We start from the raw sequence: 26,280 nt of genomic DNA, 5'->3' as shown, positions 1-26,280 counted from the left end.
GACTTCTTATGACTTTCTTTCTCCAATGTCTTTCTTCTTGTCACTCTTCCATGAAGGGCAGAACATTCTTCAGGCCTGGAACATTAGAGAAATTGAGGTTGATAGAAATAATATGGGAAGAAGTAGAATTTCTCTTGTTACTGGATTATATAAAGGAGTTTATCACTCTCTGAGCCGTATTCCAGGGATTGACTATATAAAATGAAGGTGTGATCCCCCCAGAGAGCCATATACGAGATCACGGTGACGGTCATCATTGATCCAGGTCATGATGTAGCTATTAGGCCTCATTCACTTACAAGTCTGAAAATCTCTCTGCTCAGGTGGGAATGCAGCCCTAGAAACACGCTGAATGTGACTTCCTACCAGCCGTCTATTTGATGCATTTAAAGCGGTATTTTGTCTCTTTTCCTCAGAGGAACGCCAACTGCGGCTCTCTGGAGGGGGCAGTTCCTGTGCCGGTCGGGTGGAGGTTCTTAAGGATGATGTTTGGGGAGCTGTATGTGACGATCATTGGGACGCCCTCGACGCTGCAGTCGCGTGCCGGCAGTTGGGTTGCGGTTCGGCACTGGCGGCCTATGGAGCGTCTCATTTTGGAGTTGGACCACCACAGATCCATTTGGATGACGTGAAATGTTTGGGTTCCGAACGTTTTCTATGGGAATGCCCATCAGAAAGGAGACATGACTGCACCGAGAGGGAGCACGCTGGTGTCCTGTGTACAGGTGAGTGCTACAATCTGCAGATGGTGTCAAATTGGGCAACTGACTGAATCCATTTAATGGGATGAAATCAAAACTCATATCGAATTAATGTGTATGAATAGACATGTGCAAAAGGAAAAAATTTGTTTAGTTTCGTTTTAATTCGTTAATTCATTAATTTTGTTTAGTTATATTCGTTAACTTCCTTAAATTCGTTTTCGGATTTCGTTTAGTTTTCTACCGAATTCGAAAAATCGGCCACATTCGAAAATATTTCTACCGAATTCGAAATGATTTCAACACGATTCGACATTATTTCAACCACATTCGAAAATATTTTGTGACCCGACTTTAGGGCCATGTATCTCGGGGTCACTTGGCGCTAGACACTTCAAATTTGGATATGTTGTAGTGCTAGTATTATTGTGTTTGCATACCAAATTTGGGGTTTCTAGCTATAAGTGGCCCCGAGATATGTGGCCCCAAAATCGGGTCGCAAAATGTTATTCTCTGCTCTAATAACTAATAACATTTTGCGACCCGATTTTGGGGCCACATATCTCGGGGTCACTTATAGCTAGAAACTCCAAATTTGGTATGCAAACACAATAATACTAGCACTACAACATATCCAAATTTGAAGTGTCTAGCACCAAGTGACCCCGAGATACATGGCCCTAAAGTCGGGTCACAAAATATGTTCGAATGTGGTTGAAATAATGTGAATCATGTTGAAATAATTTCGAATGCAGTTGAAATAATTTCGAATGCGGTTGAAATAATTTCGAATGCGGTTGAAATAATTTCGAATCATGACGAATTCATTCGAATTCATTCGTTATATTTCTTTCGTATTCGTTGTAATTTGTTATTTTTTTATTCGGATATTCGGATGCATCCGAATGTCCGAAAGATGCAAAATTCGGCCGAATTTCGATTCGTTACGAAACGAATTGCACAAGCCTAGAATATATCCAAGGTCTATGTAGATGGATTGGGGTAGGAGGTAATATCTTCCATGTTACCCCCATGAATGGTTGCTCACACCGGACCTTCTTTTCTTCTTGGAGGTGGAAAGACAATGAATAGGCCACATTGGCAGCACAAGTGACTTACAGAACGCTGAGAAAATATCCCGTGTGCACCTACCTGCTGCTTCACCTTCAAGGCAGTTCAGGTGAAGCCTTCAAAACACAAAGTGATGATTGGAGTGGTGGATTTTTCAGGACAAAAGTGGGTGGGCTACCTGGGACCCCCAGACTCCCGGAGAGCCCATAGGAGATGCTAAAAAATTTCTGCACTTCAGTTTATAGTTTATAAGAAGCGGAGTTCTGCCCATTTAAAAGTCAGAAGCTACAAAAAGTGGATCTGATAAAATTTAATAATCAGACACTCACCTGTCCCGCGGTCCAGCGAGGCGGGCGCACAAAGCACCCCGCACTTCTCTCCCCTCCTCTCTGCAGTGCCGGCATTCTAACTGTGGGCACCCGGCTGTGGCTGCACAGCTGGGGGCGCACTGCGCATGTGTGAGCCGTGCTGTGACTGGCCTGGGCAATCTTCTGGGACCTGTGACGTGTCCCAGAAGATTGCAAGGAGGGGGTGGGGGGGGGGGAGAGGTGATCTTCCTTCCAGTGCCATGGTGCCAGGGAGGAAGTGGGATCTGGGTGCCTCTAAAAACAGGGTATCTGCTCCCCCCCCAAAAAAAAATGACATGCTAAATGTGGCATGCCAGGGGGTCCTCTTTAACGTTTAATGTGTAGCCCTTTTTTTCAGAACGGGGGGTGGGGCGTTATGAGGTATGGCCTTTCCAAACAGGAGATTGCTCTAAACCCACAGTGAAGATTCTTGTTCTCATATTTATTTACCTAAGTGAAAGTGTGGGATTTATAATAAAGCTGGCAGAGCCTTCACCCGGGACAGTACAGGGCTTTCACTCAGGACAGAGCATCCAGGACAGGGCCCCCACTCAGCACAGGGCCGGGTCCCCTCCCAGGGCAGAGCACCCACCCAGAACGGGACAGAGCACCCACCCAGGACAGAGCTGTCCACCCAGGACAAGTCCCCCAACAGGGAAAGACCTCCACCCAGGACAGTACAGGGCTTTCACTCAGGACAGGGCCTCCACCCTGGACAGAGCATCCAGGACAGGACGTCCACCCAGTACAGGAGCACCCAGAACAGGGCCCTCACTCAGCACAGGGCTGGGCCCCCTCCCAGGGCAGAGCACCCACCCAGAACGGGACAGAGAACCCACCCAGAACAGGTCCCCCCCCAACAGGGACAAGACCTCCACTCAGGACAGGCCCCCCAACAGGGACAGTGCCTCCACCCAGGACAGAGCTGCCCACCCAGGCCAGGTCCCCCAACAGGGACAGTGCCTCCACCCAGGACAGGCCCCCACCCTGGACAGGAGCATCCAGAACAGGGCCCTAACTCAGCACAGGGCCGGGCCCCCTCCCGGGACAGAGCACCCACCCAGAACGGGACAGAGCACCCACCCAGGACAGAGCTGCCCACCCAGGAAAAGTCCCACAAACAGGGACAGGACCTCCACCCAGGACAGAGCTGCCCACCCAGGACATGTCCCCCAACAGGGACAGTGCCTCCACCCAAGACAGGGCCCCCACCCTGGACAGGAGCATCCAGAACAGGGCCCTAACTCAGCATAGGGTCGGCCCCCTCCCAGGACAGAGCACCCACCCAGAACAAGACAGAGCACCCACCCAGGACAGAGCTGCCCACCCAGGACAGGTCCCCCAACAGGGACAGGACCTCCACCCAGGACAGGTCCCCCAACAGGGACAGTGCCTCCACTCAGGACAGAGCTGCCCACCCAGGACAGGTCCCCCAGCAGGGACAGGACCTTTACCCAAGGCAGAGCTTCCCACCCAGCGCAGGTCCTCCAACAGGGAGAGGGCCTCCATTCGGAACAGGGCTCCCACCCAGGACAGGACAGGACCCCCACCCAGGACAGAGCAACCACCCAGGACAGGTCCCTCAACAGGGACAGTGCCTCCACCCAGCACAGAGCTGCCCACCCAGGACAGGTCCCCCACCCAGGACAGGACCCCCACCCAGGACAGAACACCTACTCAGAATGGGACAGAGCACCCACCCAGGACAGGACAGGGCCTCCACCCAGGACAGAGCTGCCCACCCAAGACAGGTCCCCCAACAGGGACAGGGCCTCCATCCTGGACAGAGCCCTGACTAAATACAAAGGGGATTCCCTTCCCTGGGAAATTTACTAGTATTCTAATTAAATTCAATGGGAACAGAACTACTGCACCCAGCATATAATATTAACCATAAGTATATAGATGTATACCAGTATAGAAATAATACCATCTTTTTATAAGAACAGAATAATAACCGTCCATACATTCAATGTACAAACCGGGATTATCAGCAAAGGGCCCAATAGGAGTCCTGGGGGAATTGTGTGTATATATACCTGGGTATATATAGTTATAATTGGAGATCTCTCCAGGTGCATGTTGCAGTGAAGTCCAGTTTCAGGGTCCCCGGGGACAATGTCGCATTTGTCTTTGTGTTGGATACCTGAAGACAAGATCTGCAATGATGGGGAGATCTTCCAACTGTTGTCCAACCAGCTTGGAATGCAGCTTCTCAAATGCAAAGACTGTGGTGTGCCAATGAAACTCAGAGTCAGTACCTACTTTGCTCTTAGTATCTAAATAACACCAGGATAGTCAAAGCTAATAGTAGAGGGCATCAGTTCCCTACACGAGTATTCTATTTTCAACAGGAGGTCAAAAATGAAATCCTTTATAGCTTTTGACTACCAATTGTGGATACTACATGTCCTGGTGATCAAATGATTGAAACAAGCTATAGCAGTCATATGGTAGGGGGATTCACCAGGTTGGTAAGTAATAGGGACTACCTAGGTCAGCGGGATTAGGTAAGCAGAGGAAGAGAGGGGATTTGGTAAACAGAGGAAGAGAGGGGGGGAGGGAATTAGGTAAACAGAGGAAGAGGGGGGGATTAGGTAAGCAGAGGACGAGGGGGGATTAGGTAAGTAGAGGACGAGGGGGGATTAGGTAAGTAGAGGACGAGGGGGGATTAGGTAAGTAGAGGACGAGGGGGGATTAGGTAAGTAGAGGACGAGGGGGGATTAGGTAAGTAGAGGAAGAGGGGGGATTAGGTAAGTAGAGGAAGAGGGGGGATTAGGTAAGTAGAGGAAGAGGGGGATTAGGTAAGTAGAGGAAGAGGGGGGATTAGGTAAGTAGAGGAAGAGGGGGATTAGGTAAGTAGAGGAAGAGGGGGGATTAGGTAAGTAGAGGAAGAGGGGGGGATTAGGTAAACAGAGGAAGAAGGGGAATTAGGTAAACAGAGGAAGAGGGCCGGATTAGGTAAGCAGAGGACGAGGGGGGGGGGGGGTAGGTAAGCAGAGGAAGAGGGGGGTTAGGTAAACAGAGGAAGAGGGGGGATTAGGTAAGTAAAGGAAGAGGGGGGATTAGGTAAACAGAGGAAGAGGGCCGGATTAGGTAAGCAGAGGAAGAGGGGGAATTAGGTAAACAGAGGAAGAGGGCCGGATTAGGTAAGCAGAGGAAGAGGGGGGATTAGGTAAACAGAGGAAGAGAGGGGGGGAATTAGGTAAACAGAGGAAGAGAGAGGGATTAGGTAAGTAGAGGAACAGGGGGATTAGGTAAACAGAGGAAGAGGGCCGGATTAGGTAAGCAGGGGAAGAGGGGGGATTAGGTAAGTAGAGGAAGAGGGGGGATTAGGTAAGCAGAGGAAGAGGGGGGATTAGGTAAGTAAAGGAAGAGGGGGGATTAGGTAAGCAGAGGAAGAGGGGGATTAGGTAAGTAGAGGAAGAGGGGGGATTAGGTAAGCAGAGGAAGAGGGGGGGATTAGGTAAGCAGAGGACGAGGGGGGGATTAGGTAAGTAGAGGACGAGGGGGGGATTAGGTAAGCAGAGGACGAGTGGGATTAGGTAAGTAGAGGAAGAGGGGGGATTAGGTACGTAGAGGAAGAGGGGGATTAGGTAAGTAGAGGAAGAGGGGGGATTAGGTAAATAGAGGAAGAGGGGGGATTAGGTAAACAGAGGAAGAGGGCCGGATTAGGTAAGCAGAGGAAGAGGGGGAATTAGGTAAACAGAGGAAGAGGGCCGGATTAGGTAAGCAGAGGAAGAGGGGGGATTAGGTAAACAGAGGAAGAGAGGGGGGGAATTAGGTAAACAGAGGAAGAGAGAGGGATTAGGTAAGTAGAGGAACAGGGGGATTAGGTAAACAGAGGAAGAGGGCCGGATTAGGTAAGCAGGGGAAGAGGGGGGATTAGGTAAGCAGAGGAAGAGGGGGGATTAGGTAAGTAAAGGAAGAGGGGGGATTAGGTAAGCAGAGGAAGAGGGGGATTAGGTAAGTAGAGGAAGAGGGGGGATTAGGTAAGCAGAGGAAGAGGGGGGGATTAGGTAAGCAGAGGACGAGGGGGGGATTAGGTAAGTAGAGGAAGAGGGGGGATTAGGTAAGCAGAGGAAGAGGGGGGATTAGGTAAGCAGAGGAAGAGGGGGGGATTAGGTAAGCAGAGGACGAGGGGGGGATTAGGTAAGTAGAGGACGAGGGGGGGATTAGGTAAGCAGAGGACGAGTGGGATTAGGTAAGTAGAGGAAGAGGGGGGATTAGGTACGTAGAGGAAGAGGGGGATTAGGTAAGTAGAGGAAGAGGGGGGATTAGGTAAATAGAGGAAGAGGGGGGGGTTAGGTAAACAGAGGAAGAGGGGGGATTAGGTAAGTAAAGGAAGAGGGGGGATTAGGTAAACAGAGGAAGAGGGCCGGATTAGGTAAGCAGAGGAAGAGGGGGAATTAGGTAAACAGAGGAAGAGGGCCGGATTAGGTAAGCAGAGGAAGAGGGGGGATTAGGTAAACAGAGGAAGAGAGGGGGGGAATTAGGTAAACAGAGGAAGAGAGAGGGATTAGGTAAGTAGAGGAACAGGGGGATTAGGTAAACAGAGGAAGAGGGCCGGATTAGGTAAGCAGGGGAAGAGGGGGGATTAGGTAAGTAGAGGAAGAGGGGGGATTAGGTAAGCAGAGGAAGAGGGGGGATTAGGTAAGTAAAGGAAGAGGGGGGATTAGGTAAGCAGAGGAAGAGGGGGATTAGGTAAGTAGAGGAAGAGGGGGGATTAGGTAAGCAGAGGAAGAGGGGGGGATTAGGTAAGCAGAGGACGAGGGGGGGATTAGGTAAGTAGAGGACGAGGGGGGGATTAGGTAAGCAGAGGACGAGTGGGATTAGGTAAGTAGAGGAAGAGGGGGGATTAGGTACGTAGAGGAAGAGGGGGATTAGGTAAGTAGAGGAAGAGGGGGGATTAGGTAAATAGAGGAAGAGGGGGGATTAGGTAAACAGAGGAAGAGGGCCGGATTAGGTAAGCAGAGGAAGAGGGGGAATTAGGTAAACAGAGGAAGAGGGCCGGATTAGGTAAGCAGAGGAAGAGGGGGGATTAGGTAAACAGAGGAAGAGAGGGGGGGAATTAGGTAAACAGAGGAAGAGAGAGGGATTAGGTAAGTAGAGGAACAGGGGGATTAGGTAAACAGAGGAAGAGGGCCGGATTAGGTAAGCAGGGGAAGAGGGGGGATTAGGTAAGCAGAGGAAGAGGGGGGATTAGGTAAGTAAAGGAAGAGGGGGGATTAGGTAAGCAGAGGAAGAGGGGGATTAGGTAAGTAGAGGAAGAGGGGGGATTAGGTAAGCAGAGGAAGAGGGGGGGATTAGGTAAGCAGAGGACGAGGGGGGGATTAGGTAAGTAGAGGAAGAGGGGGGATTAGGTAAGCAGAGGAAGAGGGGGGATTAGGTAAGCAGAGGAAGAGGGGGGGATTAGGTAAGCAGAGGACGAGGGGGGGATTAGGTAAGTAGAGGACGAGGGGGGGATTAGGTAAGCAGAGGACGAGTGGGATTAGGTAAGTAGAGGAAGAGGGGGGATTAGGTACGTAGAGGAAGAGGGGGATTAGGTAAGTAGAGGAAGAGGGGGGATTAGGTAAATAGAGGAAGAGGGGGGGATTAGGTAAACAGAGGAAGAGGGCCGGATTAGGTAAGCAGAGGAAGAGGGGGAATTAGGTAAACAGAGGAAGAGGGCCGGATTAGGTAAGCAGAGGAAGAGGGGGGATTAGGTAAACAGAGGAAGAGAGGGGGGGAATTAGGTAAACAGAGGAAGAGAGGGGGATTAGGTAAGTAGAGGAACAGGGGGATTAGGTAAACAGAGGAAGAGGGCCGGATTAGGTAAGCAGGGGAAGAGGGGGGATTAGGTAAGTAGAGGAAGAGGGGGGATTAGGTAAGCAGAAGAAGAGGGGGGATTAGGTAAGTAAAGGAAGAGGGGGGATTAGGTAAGCAGAGGAAGAGGGGGATTAGGTAAGTAGAGGAAGAGGGGGGATTAGGTAAGCAGAGGAAGAGGGGGGGATTAGGTAAGCAGAGGACGAGGGGGGATTAGGTAAGCAGAGGACGAGTGGGATTAGGTAAGTAGAGGAAGAGGGGGGATTAGGTAAGTAGAGGAAGAGGGGGATTAGGTAAGTAGAGGAAGAGGGGGGATTAGGTAAATAGAGGAAGAGGGGGGATTAGGTAAGCAGAGGACGAGGGGGGATTAGGTAAGCAGAGGACGAGGGGGGGATTAGGTAAGCAGAGGAAGAGTGGGATTAGGTAAGTAGAGGAAGAGGGGGGATTAGGTAAGTAGAGGAAGAGGGGGATTAGGTAAGTAGAGGAAGAGGGGGATTAGGTAAGCAGAGGACGAGGGGGATTAGGTAAGCAGAGGACGAGGGGGATTAGGTAAGCAGAGGACGAGGGGGATTAGGTAAGCAGAGGACGAGGGGGATTAGGTAAGCAGAGGACGAGGGGGATTAGGTAAGCAGAGGAAGAGGGGGGATTAGGTAAGCAGAGGACGAGGGGGATTAGGTAAGCAGAGGACGAGGGGGATTAGGTAAGCAGAGGACGAGGGGGATTAGGTAAGCAGAGGACGAGGGGGATTAGGTAAGTAGAGGAAGAGGGGGGAGATTAGGTAAGTAGAGGACGAAGGGGACTAGGTAAGCAGAGGAAGAGGGGGAGTTAGGTAAGCAGAGGATGAGGGGGGATTAGGTAAGTAGAGGAAGAGGGGGGATTAGGTAAATAGAGGAAGAGGGGGGATTAGGTAAGCAGAGGATGTGGGGGGAAAAGGTAAACAGAGGAAGATGCGGGATTAGGTAAGCAGAGGAAGAGGGGGGATTAGGTAAGTAGAGGAAGAGGGGGGATTAGGTAAACAGAGTAAGAGGGGGGATTAGGTAAGAATAGGAAGAGGGGGGATTAGGTAAACAGAGGAAGAGGGGGATTAGGTAAGTAGAGGAAGAGGGGGGATTAGGTAAACAGAGGACGAGGGGGGATTAGGTAAGCAGAGGACGAGGGGGGATTAGGTAAGCAGAGGAAGAGGGGGGATTAGGTAAGCAGAGGAAGAGGGGGGATTAGGTAAGCAGAGGACGAGGTGGAATTAGGTAAGTAGAGGACGAGGGGGGATTAGGTAAGCAGAGGACGAGGGGGGATTAGGTAAGTAGAGGAAGAGGGGGGATTAGGTAAGCAGAGGACGAGGGGGGATTGGGTAAGCAGAGGAAGAGGGGGGATTAGGTAAACAGAGGAAGAGTAGGGATTAGGTAAACAGAGGAAGAGGGGGAATTAGGTAAGTAAAAGAAGAGGGGGGATTAGGTAAGCAGAGGAAGAGGGGGGGTTAGGTAAGTAGAGGAAGAGGGGGAATTAGGTAAGTAAAAGAAGAGGGGGGATTAGGTAAGCAGAGGAAGAGGGGGGGTTAGGTAAGCAGAGGAAGAGGGTGGATTAGGTAAGCAGAGGAAGAGGGGGATTAGGTAAGTAGAGGAAGAGGGGGGATTAGGTAAGTAGAGGAAGAGAGGGATTAGGTAAGTAGAGGAAGAGGGGGGGATTAGGTAAGCAGAAGAAGAGGGGGGATTAGGTAAGCAGAGGAAGAGGGGGGATTACGTAAACAGAGGACTGGGGGGGATTAGGGTAAACAGAAGACAAGGGTGGGGATTAGGTAAGTAGAGGAAGAGGGGGAATTAGGTAAGTAGAGGAAGAGGGTGGATTAGGTAAGTAGAGGACGAGGGGGGATTAGGTAAGTAGAGGACGAGGGGGGATTAGGTAAGTAGAGGACGAGGGGGATTAGGTAAGTAGAGGATGAGGGGGATTAGGTAAGTAGAGGACGAGGGGGATTAGGTAAGTAGAGGACGAGGGGGGATTAGGTAAGTAGAGGACGAGGGGGATTAGGTAGAGGACGAGGGGGATTAGGTAAGTAGAGGACGAGGGGGGGATTAGGTAAGTAGAGGACGAGGGGAGGATTCGGTAAGTAGAGGACGAGGGGGGGATTAGGTAAGTAGAGGACGAGGGAGGATTAGGTAAGTAGAGGAGGAGGGGGGATTAGGTAAGTAGAGGAGGAGGGGGGATTAGGTAAGTAGAGGACGAGGGGGGGATTAGGTAAACAGAATAAGAGGGGGGATTAGGTAAGTAGAGGACGAGGGGGGGATTAGGTAAACAGAATAAGAGGGGGGATTAGGTAAGTAGAGGACGAGGGGGGGATTAGGTAAGCAGAGGACGAGGGGGGGGGGGGATTAGGTAAGTAGAGGACGAGGGGGGGATTAGGTAAGTAGAGGACGAGGGGAGGATTCGGTAAGTAGAGGACGAGGGGGGGATTAGGTAAGTAGAGGACGAGGGAGGATTAGGTAAGTAGAGGAGGAGGGGGGATTAGGTAAGTAGAGGAGGAGGGGGGATTAGGTAAGTAGAGGACGAGGGGGGGATTAGGTAAACAGAATAAGAGGGGGGATTAGGTAAGTAGAGGACGAGGGGGGGATTAGGTAAACAGAATAAGAGGGGGGATTAGGTAAGTAGAGGACGAGGGGGGGATTAGGTAAGCAGAGGACGAGGGGGGGGGGGATTAGGTAAGTAGAGGACGAGGGGGGGATTAGGTAAGTAGAGGACGAGGGGAGGATTCGGTAAGTAGAGGACGAGGGGGGGATTAGGTAAGTAGAGGACGAGGGAGGATTAGGTAAGTAGAGGAGGAGGGGGGATTAGGTAAGTAGAGGAGGAGGGGGGATTAGGTAAGTAGAGGACGAGGGGGGGATTAGGTAAACAGAATAAGAGGGGGGATTAGGTAAGTAGAGGACGAGGGGGGGATTAGGTAAACAGAATAAGAGGGGGGATTAGGTAAGTAGAGGACGAGGGGGGGATTAGGTAAGCAGAGGACGAGGGGGGGGGGGATTAGGTAAGTAGAGGACGAGGGGGGGATTAGGTAAGCAGAGGACGAGGGGGGGGGGATTAGGTAAGTAGAGGACGAGGGGGGGATTAGGTAAGCAGAGGACGAGGGGGGGGGGGGGGATTAGGTAAGTAGAGGACGAGGGGAGGATTAGGTAAGTAGAGGGTGAGGAGGATTAGGTAAGTAGAGGGCGAGGGGGTATCATGAAAACATTGTTGTGTGGTTATGCGGGTGGCTCTCAGCTCTGCTTTCCTCTGTTTATTCTCATACAGGACATCGTGAAGTTCGCCTGTCTGGGGGCCCCAATAACTGTTGGGGTCGTCTGGAGGTTTATATGGACGGAGTCTGGGGGACGGTGTGCGACGGTTCCTGGTATGATGACGATTCGGATAAAGTGTGTAAAGCTCTTGGCTGCGAATCGTTTGTGAAGAACACCAAATATGAACACACACTGAGCACGAGTGTCACCTTCCTGTGTTCTCAGTCCTATTCATTATGGGAATGCAAAGTCTTAACCAAGAACCCCAACACCTGCCGCCAAGCCAAGGCTGTGGGCATCGTCTGCAATAGTAAGAAAAAAATCACAATATTCCTTTATTCAGGATTTGATTTTCACCCAATTCTTCATTTCTTATTTCATGTTTTCTGTGTACAGTATATATTACCAAAAGTATTGGGACACCTGCATTTAAACACACATGACCTTTAATGACCCCCCCCCAGTCTTAATCCGGAGGGTTCAATATTGAGTTGGCCCTTTGCAGATATAACAGCTTCACCTCTTCTGGGAAGGCCGTCCACAAGGTTTAGGAGGGTGTCTGGGAATGTTTGATCATTCTTCCTGAAGAGCATTTGTGAGGTCAGGCACTGAGAAGAGACGCTTGAGAGGGGATATGATTTCAATATATAAATACTGGACTGGTGACCCCACAATATATAAATACTGGACTGGTGACCCCACAATATATAAATACTGGACTGGTGACCCCACAATATATAAATACCGGACTGGTGACCCCACAATATATAAATACCGGACTGGTGACCCCACAATATATAAATACTGGACTGGTGACCCCACAATATATAAATACCGGACTGGTGACCCCACAATATATAAATACCGGACTGGTGACCCCACAATATATAAATACCGGACTGGTGACCCCACAATATATAAATACCGGACTGGTGACCCCACAATATATAAATACCGGACTGGTGACCCCACAATATGTAAATACCAGACTGGTGACCCCACAATATATAAATACCGGACTGGTGACCCCACAATATATAAATACCGGACTGGTGACCCCACAATATATAAATACCGGACTGGTGACCCCACAATATATAAATACCGGACTGGTGACCCCACAGTATATAAATACCGGACTGGTGACCCCACAATATATAAATACCGGACTGGTGACCCCACAATATATAAATACTGGACTGGTGACCCCACAATATATAAATACCGGACTGGTGACCCCACAATATATAAATACTGGACTGGTGACCCCACAGTATATAAATACCGGACTGGTGACCCCACAATATATAAATACTGGACTGGTGACCCCACAGTATATAAATACCGGACTGGTGACCCCACAATATATAAATACCGGACTGGTGACCCCACAATATATAAATACCATACTGGTGACCCCACAATATATAAATACCGGACTGGTGACCCCACAATATATAAATACCAGACTGGTGACCCCACAATATATAAATACAGGACAGGTGACCCCACAATATATAAATACCGGACTGGTGACCCCACAATATATAAATACCGGACTGGTGACCCCACAGTATATAAATACCGGACTGGTGACCCCACAATAGGGAGAAAACTTTTCCGCAGAAGTAAGTTTAACAAAACAGGTGGTGGTCTCAGTGGGGGGCATCAATAGTTAAAAAAAACGATTAGATAATCACCTGAACGACGGCAATTACAATGTAATACTGACATATAATCACACAACATACATGATATACAATGTAATACTGACATATAATCACACAACATACATGATATACAATGTAACACTGACATATAATCACACAACATACATGATATACAATGTAACACTGACATATAATCACACAACATACATGATATACAATGTAACACTGACATATAATCACACAACATACATGATATACAATGTAACACTGACATATAATCACACAACATACATGATATACAATGTAACACTGACATATAATCACACAACATACATGATATACAATGTAACACTGACATATAATCACACAACATACATGATATACAATGTAACACTGACATATAATCACACAACATACATGATATACAATGTAACACTGACATATAATCACACAACATACATGATATACAATGTAACACTGACATATAATCACACAACATACATGATATACAATGTAACACTGACATATAATCACACAACATACATGATATACAATGTAACACTGACATATAATCACACAACATACATGATATACAATGTAACACTGACATATAATCACACAACATACATGATATACAATGTAAACTGACATATAATCACACAACATACATGATATACAATGTAATACTGACATATAATCACACAACATACATGATATACAATGTAACACTGACATATAATAACACAACATACATGATATACAATGTAAACTGACATATAATCACACAACATACATGATATACAATGTAACACTGACATATAATCACACAACATACATGATATACAATGTAACACTGACATATAATCACACAACATACATGATATACAATGTAAACTGACATATAATCACACAACATACATGATATACAATGTAACACTGACATATAATCACACAACATACATGATATACAATGTAACACTGACATATAATCACACAACATACATGATATACAATGTAACACTGACATATAATCACACAACATACATGATATACAATGTAACACTGACATATAATCACACAACATACATGATATACAATGTAACACTGACATATAATCACACAACATACATGATATACAATGTAAACTGACATATAATCACACAACATACATGATATACAATGTAATACTGACATATAATCACACAACATACATGATATACAATGTAACACTGACATATAATAACACAACATACATGATATACAATGTAAACTGACATATAATCACACAACATACATGATATACAATGTAATACTGACATATAATCACACAACATACAGGATATACAATGTAATACTGACATATAATCACACAACATACATGATATACAATGTAACACTGACATATAATCACACAACATACATGATATACAATGTAATACTGACATATAATCACACAACATACATGATATACAATGTAACACTGACATATAATCACACAACATACAGGATATACAATGTAACACTGACATATAATCACACAACATACATGATATACAATGTAACACTGACATATAATCACACAACATACATGATATACAATGTAAACTGACATATAATCACACAACATACATGATATACAATGTAATACTGACATATAATCACACAACATACATGATATACAATGTAACACTGACATATAATAACACAACATACATGATATACAATGTAATACTGACATATAATCACACAACATACATGATATACAATGTAAACTGACATATAATCACACAACATACATGATATACAATGTAACACTGACATATAATCACACAACATACATGATATACAATGTAAACTGACATATAATCACACAACATACATGATATACAATGTAATACTGACATATAATCACACAACATACATGATATACAATGTAACACTGACATATAATAACACAACATACATGATATACAATGTAATACTGACATATAATCACACAACATACATGATATACAATGTAACACTGACATATAATCACACAACATACATGATATACAATGTAAACTGACATATAATCACACAACATACATGATATACAATGTAATACTGACATATAATCACACAACATACATGATATACAATGTAAACTGACATATAATCACACAACATACAGAGATATACAATGTAATACTGACATATAATCACACAACATACATGATATACAATGTAACACTGACATATAATCACACAACATACATGATATACAATGTAACACTGACATATAATCACACAACATACATGATATACAATGTAACACTGACATATAATCACACAACATACATGATATACAATGTAAACTGACATATAATCACACAACATACATGATATACAATGTAAACTGACATATAATCACACAACATACAGAGATATACAATGTAATACTGACATATAATCACACAACATACATGATATACAATGTAACACTGACATATAATCACACAACATACATGATATACAATGTAACACTGACATATAATCACACAACATACAGAGATATACAATGTAACACTGACATATAATCACACAACATACATGATATACAATGTAACACTGACATATAATCACACAACATACATGATATACAATGTAACACTGACATATAATCACACAACATACATGATATACAATGTAACACTGACATATAATCACACAACATACATGATATACAATGTAACACTGACATATAATCACACAACATACATGATATACAATGTAAACTGACATATAATCACACAACATACATGATATACAATGTAATACTGACATATAATCACACAACATACATGATATACAATGTAACACTGACATATAATAACACAACATACATGATATACAATGTAAACTGACATATAATCACACAACATACATGATATACAATGTAATACTGACATATAATCACACAACATACATGATATACAATGTAAACTGACATATAATCACACAACATACAGAGATATACAATGTAATACTGACATATAATCACACAACATACATGATATACAATGTAACACTGACATATAATCACACAACATACATGATATACAATGTAACACTGACATATAATCACACAACATACATGATATACAATGTAACACTGACATATAATCACACAACATACATGATATACAATGTAACACTGACATATAATCACACAACATACATGATATACAATGTAACACTGACATATAATCACACAACATACATGATATACAATGTAAACTGACATATAATCACACAACATACATGATATACAATGTAATACTGACATATAATCACACAACATACATGATATACAATGTAACACTGACATATAATAACACAACATACATGATATACAATGTAATACTGACATATAATCACACAACATACATGATATACAATGTAAACTGACATATAATCACACAACATACATGATATACAATGTAATACTGACATATAATCACACAACATACATGATATACAATGTAATACTGACATATAATCACACAACATACATGATATACAATGTAATACTGACATATAATCACACAACATACATGATATACAATGTAACACTGACATATAATCACACAACATACAGAGATATACAATGTAACACTGACATATAATCACACAACATACATGATATACAATGTAACACTGACATATAATCACACAACATACAGAGATATACAATGTAACACTGACATATAATCACACAACATACATGATATACAATGTAACACTGACATATAATCACACAACATACATGATATACAATGTAACACTGACATATAATCACACAACATACAGAGATATACAATGTAACACTGACATATAATCACACAACATACATGATATACAATGTAACACTGACATATAATCACACAACATACATGATATACAATGTAACACTGACATATAATCACACAACATACATGATATACAATGTAACACTGACATATAATCACACAACATACATGATATACAATGTAACACTGACATATAATCACACAACATACATGATATACAATGTAACACTGACATATAATCACACAACATACAGAGATATACAATGTAACACTGACATATAATCACACAACATACATGATATACAATGTAACACTGACATATAATCACACAACATACATGATATACAATGTAACACTGACATATAATCACACAACATACATGATATACAATGTAACACTGACATATAATCACACAACATACATGATATACAATGTAACACTGACATATAATCACACAACATACATGATATACAATGTAAACTGACATATAATCACACAACATACATGATATACAATGTAATACTGACATATAATCACACAACATACATGATATACAATGTAACACTGACATATAATAACACAACATACATGATATACAATGTAAACTGACATATAATCACACAACATACATGATATACAATGTAATACTGACATATAATCACACAACATACAGGATATACAATGTAATACTGACATATAATCACACAACATACATGATATACAATGTAACACTGACATATAATCACACAACATACATGATATACAATGTAATACTGACATATAATCACACAACATACAGGATATACAATGTAACACTGACATATAATCACACAACATACAGGATATACAATGTAACACTGACATATAATCACACAACATACATGAAATACAATGTAACACTGACATATAATCACACAACATACAGGATATACAATGTAACACTGACATATAATCACACAACATACAGGATATACAATGTAACACTGACATATAATCACACAACATACATGATATACAATGTAACACTGACATATAATCACACAACATACATGATATACAATGTAAACTGACATATAATCACACAACATACATGATATACAATGTAATACTGACATATAATCACACAACATACATGATATACAATGTAACACTGACATATAATAACACAACATACATGATATACAATGTAATACTGACATATAATCACACAACATACATGATATACAATGTAAACTGACATATAATCACACAACATACATGATATACAATGTAACACTGACATATAATCACACAACATACATGATATACAATGTAATACTGACATATAATCACACAACATACATGATATACAATGTAACACTGACATATAATAACACAACATACATGATATACAATGTAATACTGACATATAATCACACAACATACAGGATATACAATGTAATACTGACATATAATCACACAACATACATGATATACAATGTAACACTGACATATAATAACACAACATACATGATATACAATGTAATACTGACATATAATCACACAACATACATGATATACAATGTAACACTGACATATAATCACACAACATACAGGATATACAATGTAACACTGACATATAATCACACAACATACAGGATATACAATGTAATACTGACATATAATCACACAACATACATGATATACAATGTAACACTGACATATAATCACACAACATACATGATATACAATGTAAACTGACATATAATCACACAACATACATGATATACAATGTAATACTGACATATAATCACACAACATACATGATATACAATGTAAACTGACATATAATCACACAACATACAGAGATATACAATGTAATACTGACATATAATCACACAACATACATGATATACAATGTAACACTGACATATAATCACACAACATACATGATATACAATGTAACACTGACATATAATCACACAACATACATGATATACAATGTAACACTGACATATAATCACACAACATACATGATATACAATGTAAACTGACATATAATCACACAACATACATGATATACAATGTAAACTGACATATAATCACACAACATACAGAGATATACAATGTAATACTGACATATAATCACACAACATACATGATATACAATGTAACACTGACATATAATCACACAACATACATGATATACAATGTAACACTGACATATAATCACACAACATACAGAGATATACAATGTAACACTGACATATAATCACACAACATACATGATATACAATGTAACACTGACATATAATCACACAACATACATGATATACAATGTAACACTGACATATAATCACACAACATACATGATATACAATGTAACACTGACATATAATCACACAACATACATGATATACAATGTAACACTGACATATAATCACACAACATACATGATATACAATGTAAACTGACATATAATCACACAACATACATGATATACAATGTAATACTGACATATAATCACACAACATACATGATATACAATGTAACACTGACATATAATAACACAACATACATGATATACAATGTAATACTGACATATAATCACACAACATACATGATATACAATGTAACACTGACATATAATCACACAACATACATGATATACAATGTAAACTGACATATAATCACACAACATACATGATATACAATGTAATACTGACATATAATCACACAACATACATGATATACAATGTAAACTGACATATAATCACACAACATACAGAGATATACAATGTAATACTGACATATAATCACACAACATACATGATATACAATGTAACACTGACATATAATCACACAACATACATGATATACAATGTAACACTGACATATAATCACACAACATACATGATATACAATGTAACACTGACATATAATCACACAACATACATGATATACAATGTAAACTGACATATAATCACACAACATACATGATATACAATGTAAACTGACATATAATCACACAACATACAGAGATATACAATGTAATACTGACATATAATCACACAACATACATGATATACAATGTAACACTGACATATAATCACACAACATACATGATATACAATGTAACACTGACATATAATCACACAACATACAGAGATATACAATGTAACACTGACATATAATCACACAACATACATGATATACAATGTAACACTGACATATAATCACACAACATACATGATATACAATGTAACACTGACATATAATCACACAACATACATGATATACAATGTAACACTGACATATAATCACACAACATACATGATATACAATGTAACACTGACATATAATCACACAACATACATGATATACAATGTAAACTGACATATAATCACACAACATACATGATATACAATGTAATACTGACATATAATCACACAACATACATGATATACAATGTAACACTGACATATAATAACACAACATACATGATATACAATGTAAACTGACATATAATCACACAACATACATGATATACAATGTAATACTGACATATAATCACACAACATACATGATATACAATGTAAACTGACATATAATCACACAACATACAGAGATATACAATGTAATACTGACATATAATCACACAACATACATGATATACAATGTAACACTGACATATAATCACACAACATACATGATATACAATGTAACACTGACATATAATCACACAACATACATGATATACAATGTAACACTGACATATAATCACACAACATACATGATATACAATGTAACACTGACATATAATCACACAACATACATGATATACAATGTAACACTGACATATAATCACACAACATACATGATATACAATGTAAACTGACATATAATCACACAACATACATGATATACAATGTAATACTGACATATAATCACACAACATACATGATATACAATGTAACACTGACATATAATAACACAACATACATGATATACAATGTAATACTGACATATAATCACACAACATACATGATATACAATGTAAACTGACATATAATCACACAACATACATGATATACAATGTAATACTGACATATAATCACACAACATACATGATATACAATGTAATACTGACATATAATCACACAACATACATGATATACAATGTAATACTGACATATAATCACACAACATACATGATATACAATGTAACACTGACATATAATCACACAACATACAGAGATATACAATGTAACACTGACATATAATCACACAACATACATGATATACAATGTAACACTGACATATAATCACACAACATACAGAGATATACAATGTAACACTGACATATAATCACACAACATACATGATATACAATGTAACACTGACATATAATCACACAACATACATGATATACAATGTAACACTGACATATAATCACACAACATACAGAGATATACAATGTAACACTGACATATAATCACACAACATACATGATATACAATGTAACACTGACATATAATCACACAACATACATGATATACAATGTAACACTGACATATAATCACACAACATACATGATATACAATGTAACACTGACATATAGTCACACAACATACATGATATACAATGTAACACTGACATATAATCACACAACATACATGATATACAATGTAACACTGACATATAATCACACAACATACATGATATACAATGTAACACTGACATATAATCACACAACATACATGATATACAATGTAACACTGACATATAATCACACAACATACAGAGATATACAATGTAACACTGACATATAATCACACAACATACATGATATACAATGTAACACTGACATATAATCACACAACATACATGATATACAATGTAACACTGACATATAATCACACAACATACATGATATACAATGTAACACTGACATATAATCACACAACATACATGATATACAATGTAACACTGACATATAATCACACAACATACATGATATACAATGTAAACTGACATATAATCACACAACATACATGATATACAATGTAATACTGACATATAATCACACAACATACATGATATACAATGTAACACTGACATATAATAACACAACATTAGTGATGGACGAACGTTTCGCCCGGCGGTCGTTTCGCGGCGAATTTCCGACTTTCGCCGTCCGCGGGTTCGAACGCCTTTTTCCGTCGTTCGCCCCGGCGGACTTACGTGTTTAATGTATACAAGAACTTTAACCTTTCGTGACACGTTTATCATGTGTTACAGGACAACCAATTGAGACATGACAGCTCATGGACACTTGGACATTCCCCCTAACCTATAAATACACCCGATCCGGTGGCCATTTTACATTCTTTCTTCTGTCACTGTAGGGAAAGGATCCTGTGTGGAGTAGGGACAGAGAAAACGCTAGCTATTTGGTACACAAAAGTTCTTTTCAGGACTGGTATAGGTGTTAGGTCAGCAGCCTGAGTTTCTTTTGTCAGTTTAGATAAAGGGACAGAGCGCTGTATGCTGCTATTTTAGGGACAGCTCAGCCAGATTAGTCTTTCTTCATCATCATCATCATCATCATCATTAGCTGTTACTATCAGGTCCACAAAAGAGCTGTTCCAGCTAATCGTTCCAGCCTACTCTTTTTTGCCAATTTGTATAGGGACAGGCAGGAAGCAGTGTGTCAGGCAGTGAGGATAATTTTAAAGACTTGCTGTTACTATTAGTTCCACAAAGGTTCTTTTCAGGACTGGTATCAGTGGTACAGTAATAGGCTTGTACACGTATAATATTCTTTCTTCCAAATATAGAAAGAATATTATACTTGACTGCTGCCCTTCTGCTGCAGTCTGCTAATCATTCACAACTCACTTGTTCCACAAAGCTCTTTATCAGGACTGGTAACTTGGTCTGTCTAGGGTGCTACGGTACATAGGCTTGGGTGCGGTACAGTCTGCTGTTCTGTAAGGACCGCTATCGGTCCACAATACATAGGGTTGCCGTGCACTACTGCTGACCGCTGCCCTATACTGCAGCAGTCCTTCAGCGGTATAGGGACTGACGCACAGTCTGCTAAACACTAATACACAACCTGCTTGGTCCACAAAAGTTCTTATAAGGACTGGTAACTTGGTATAGGGTGCTACGGTACATAGGCCTGAGTGCGTTACAGTCTGCTGTTCTGTAAGGACCGCTATCGGTCCACAATACATAGGGTTGACGTGCACTACTGCTGACCGCTGCCCTATACTGCAGCAGTCCTTCAGCGGTATAGGGACTGACGCACAGTCTGCTAAACACTAACACACAACCTGCTTGGTCCACAAAAGTTCTTATAAGGACTGGTAACTTGGTATAGGGTGCTACGGTACATAGGCCTGAGTGCAGTACAGTCTGCTGTTCTGTAAGGACTGCTATCGGTCCACAATACATAGGGTTGCCGTGCACTACTGCTGACCGCTGCCCTATACTGCAGCAGTCCTTCAGCGGTATAGGGACTGACGCACAGTCTGCTAAACACTAATACACAACCTGCTTGGTCCACAAAAGTTCTTATAAGGACTGGTAACTTGGTATAGGGTGCTACGGTACATAGGCCTGAGTGCAGTACAGTCTGCTGTTCTGTAAGGACCGCTATCGGTCCACAATACATAGGGTTGACGTGCACTACTGCTGACCGCTGCCCTATACTGCAGCAGTCCTTCAGCGGTATAGGGACTGACGTACAGTCTGCTAATCACTAACACACAACCTGCTTGGTCCACAAAAGTTCTTATAAGGACTGGTAACTTGGTATAGGGTGCTACGGTACATAGGCCTGAGTGCGTTACAGTCTGCTGTTCTGTAAGGACCGCTATCGGTCCACAATACATAGGGTTGCCGTGCACTACTGCTGACCGCTGCCCTATACTGCAGCAGTCCTTCAGCGGTATAGGGACTGACGCACAGTCTGCTAAACACTAATACACAACCTGCTTGGTCCACAAAAGTTCTTATAAGGACTGGTAACTTGGTATAGGGTGCTACGGTACATAGGCCTGAGTGCGTTACAGTCTGCTGTTCTGTAAGGACCGCTATCGGTCCACAATACATAGGGTTGCCGTGCACTACTGCTGACCGCTGCCCTATACTGCAGCAGTCCTTCAGCGGTATAGGGACTGACGCACAGTCTGCTAAACACTAACACACAACCTGCTTGGTCCACAAAAGTTTTTATAAGGACTGGTAACTTGGTATAGGGTGCTACGGTACATAGGCCTGAGTGCGTTACAGTCTGCTGTTCTGTAAGGACCGCTATCGGTCCACAATACATAGGGTTGCCGTGCACTACTGCTGACCGCTGCCCTATACTGCAGCAGTCCTTCAGCGGTATAGGGACTGACGCACAGTCTGCTAAACACTAACACACAACCTGCTTGGTCCACAAAAGTTTTTATAAGGACTGGTAACTTGGTATAGGGTGCTACGGTACATAGGCCTGAGTGCAGTACAGTCTGCTGTTCTGTAAGGACCGCTATCGGTCCACAATACATAGGGTTGACGTGCACTACTGCTGACCGCTGCCCTATACTGCAGCAGTCCTTCAGCGGTATAGGGACTGACGTACAGTCTGCTAATCACTAACACACAACCTGCTTGGTCCACAAAAGTTCTTATAAGGACTGGTAACTTGGTATAGGGTGCTACGGTACATAGGCCTGAGTGCGTTACAGTCTGCTGTTCTGTAAGGACCGCTATCGGTCCACAATACATAGGGTTGCCGTGCACTACTGCTGACCGCTGCCCTATACTGCAGCAGTCCTTCAGCGGTATAGGGACTGACGCACAGTCTGCTAAACACTAATACACAACCTGCTTGGTCCACAAAAGTTCTTATAAGGACTGGTAACTTGGTATAGGGTGCTACGGTACATAGGCCTGAGTGCGTTACAGTCTGCTGTTCTGTAAGGACCGCTATCGGTCCACAATACATAGGGTTGCCGTGCACTACTGCTGACCGCTGCCCTATACTGCAGCAGTCCTTCAGCGGTATAGGGACTGACGCACAGTCTGCTAAACACTAACACACAACCTGCTTGGTCCACAAAAGTTTTTATAAGGACTGGTAACTTGGTATAGGGTGCTACGGTACATAGGCCTGAGTGCGTTACAGTCTGCTGTTCTGTAAGGACCGCTATCGGTCCACAATACATAGGGTTGCCGTGCACTACTGCTGACCGCTGCCCTATACTGCAGCAGTCCTTCAGCGGTATAGGGACTGACGCACAGTCTGCTAAACACTAACACACAACCTGCTTGGTCCACAAAAGTTTTTATAAGGACTGGTAACTTGGTATAGGGTGCTACGGTACATAGGCCTGAGTGCAGTACAGTCTGCTGTTCTGTAAGGACCGCTATCGGTCCACAATACATAGGGTTGACGTGCACTACTGCTGACCGCTGCCCTATACTGCAGCAGTCCTTCAGCGGTATAGGGACTAAGAGTTTTGTCACAGGGTGATTTAAAAAATGACAGGCAGAGGAAGAGGCAGGCCCTTCCGCAGGGGTGGTAGGGGTAGGGCAGGAGCAACAGCCTTGAGCCAAAGTGGGAAGTTGCAGAAGGTGCGTTCAATTACTTTAAAGGACGCACCAGACTTGGTTGAGTGGCTCACTCAGCCTTATTCTTCTGCACCCTCCTCATCCTCTCGATCTGCACCCTCTTCTTCACTCTCTGCTATGTGCACCCCCAAAGACACTACCACCAACAACACCACCACCACCACATACCTTCCGCTTGAGTGCAAATGGGGGCCTTCATGCTCCAGTGTTTTAATAGGGACCCCCGTATAAAAAGCATGAGGGTCAAGGACCAGTACTGGGTGGCAACGTACTTAGATCCCCGGTACAAACACAAAATGGCGGAAATGTTACCGCCGTCGCAGAGGGCTGTCAGAATGCAGCACTTCCAGGCCTTGCTTCGAGAAATGCTGCATTCTGCTTTTGCGTGCGCTGGCAGAGGAGCAATTCCCACTCCCAGAGAAGGATTTGCGGGTACCAATCCAACAGCGCCTGCAAGAAGAGGCCGGTTTGAAGATGTGTTGGTGACTTCGGATATGAGGTCATTCTTTCAGCCGACCCATCGACAGGTGTCATCCGGATCCAGCATCAGGGAACGCCTAGACCGTCAGGTGTCCGACTACATTGGGTTAACGGCCGATGTGGACGCTCTGAGGAGTGATGAACCCCTAGACTACTGGGTGGGCAGGCTTGACCTCTGGCCAGAGCTTGCCCAATTTGCAATCGAACTGTTGGCTTGCCCCTCATCCAGTGTCCTGTCCGAAAGGACGTTCAGCGCAGCAGGGGGGATTGTGACCGATAAGCGTACTCGCCTAGCTCACGACAGTGTTAACTACCTCACATTTCTAAAAATGAATGAGGCATGGATCTCGGAGGAATTCAACACATGTGATCAGTAGACCATGTATATGTCTATAAACAATTTTTGGAATCAAGCACACAGACCTTCTTAATTCATTTGGCTCACTTCCCTGACCCAAAAAAGCACACCGTACTATATGCCCCTA

General features: G+C 42.4%; 1 protein-coding gene across 1 annotated transcript in view; it reads left to right on the top strand.

Moving 5' to 3' along the window:
• Positions 1 to 26,280, top strand: part of LOC143995704 (T-cell differentiation antigen CD6-like) — a 133,193-nt gene that overhangs the window by 9,458 nt on the left and 97,455 nt on the right. Inside the window, exons 3-4 of the mRNA XM_077490452.1 lie at positions 417 to 725; positions 11,201 to 11,497. Coding sequence (XP_077346578.1) covers positions 417 to 725; positions 11,201 to 11,497 — 606 coding nt within the window. The remainder of the gene's footprint in view (positions 1 to 416; positions 726 to 11,200; positions 11,498 to 26,280) is intronic.

This window comes from Lithobates pipiens, unplaced genomic scaffold (assembly GCF_037356315.1).
Source record: "Lithobates pipiens isolate NorthernLeopardFrog02 unplaced genomic scaffold, aLitPip1_a1.2 Scaffold_185, whole genome shotgun sequence".
In the NCBI taxonomy this organism is placed as follows: domain Eukaryota; kingdom Metazoa; phylum Chordata; class Amphibia; order Anura; family Ranidae; genus Lithobates; species Lithobates pipiens.
The sequence above is the reverse complement of the archived record's forward strand: the minus strand, read 5'-3'. Positions and strand labels throughout refer to the sequence as shown.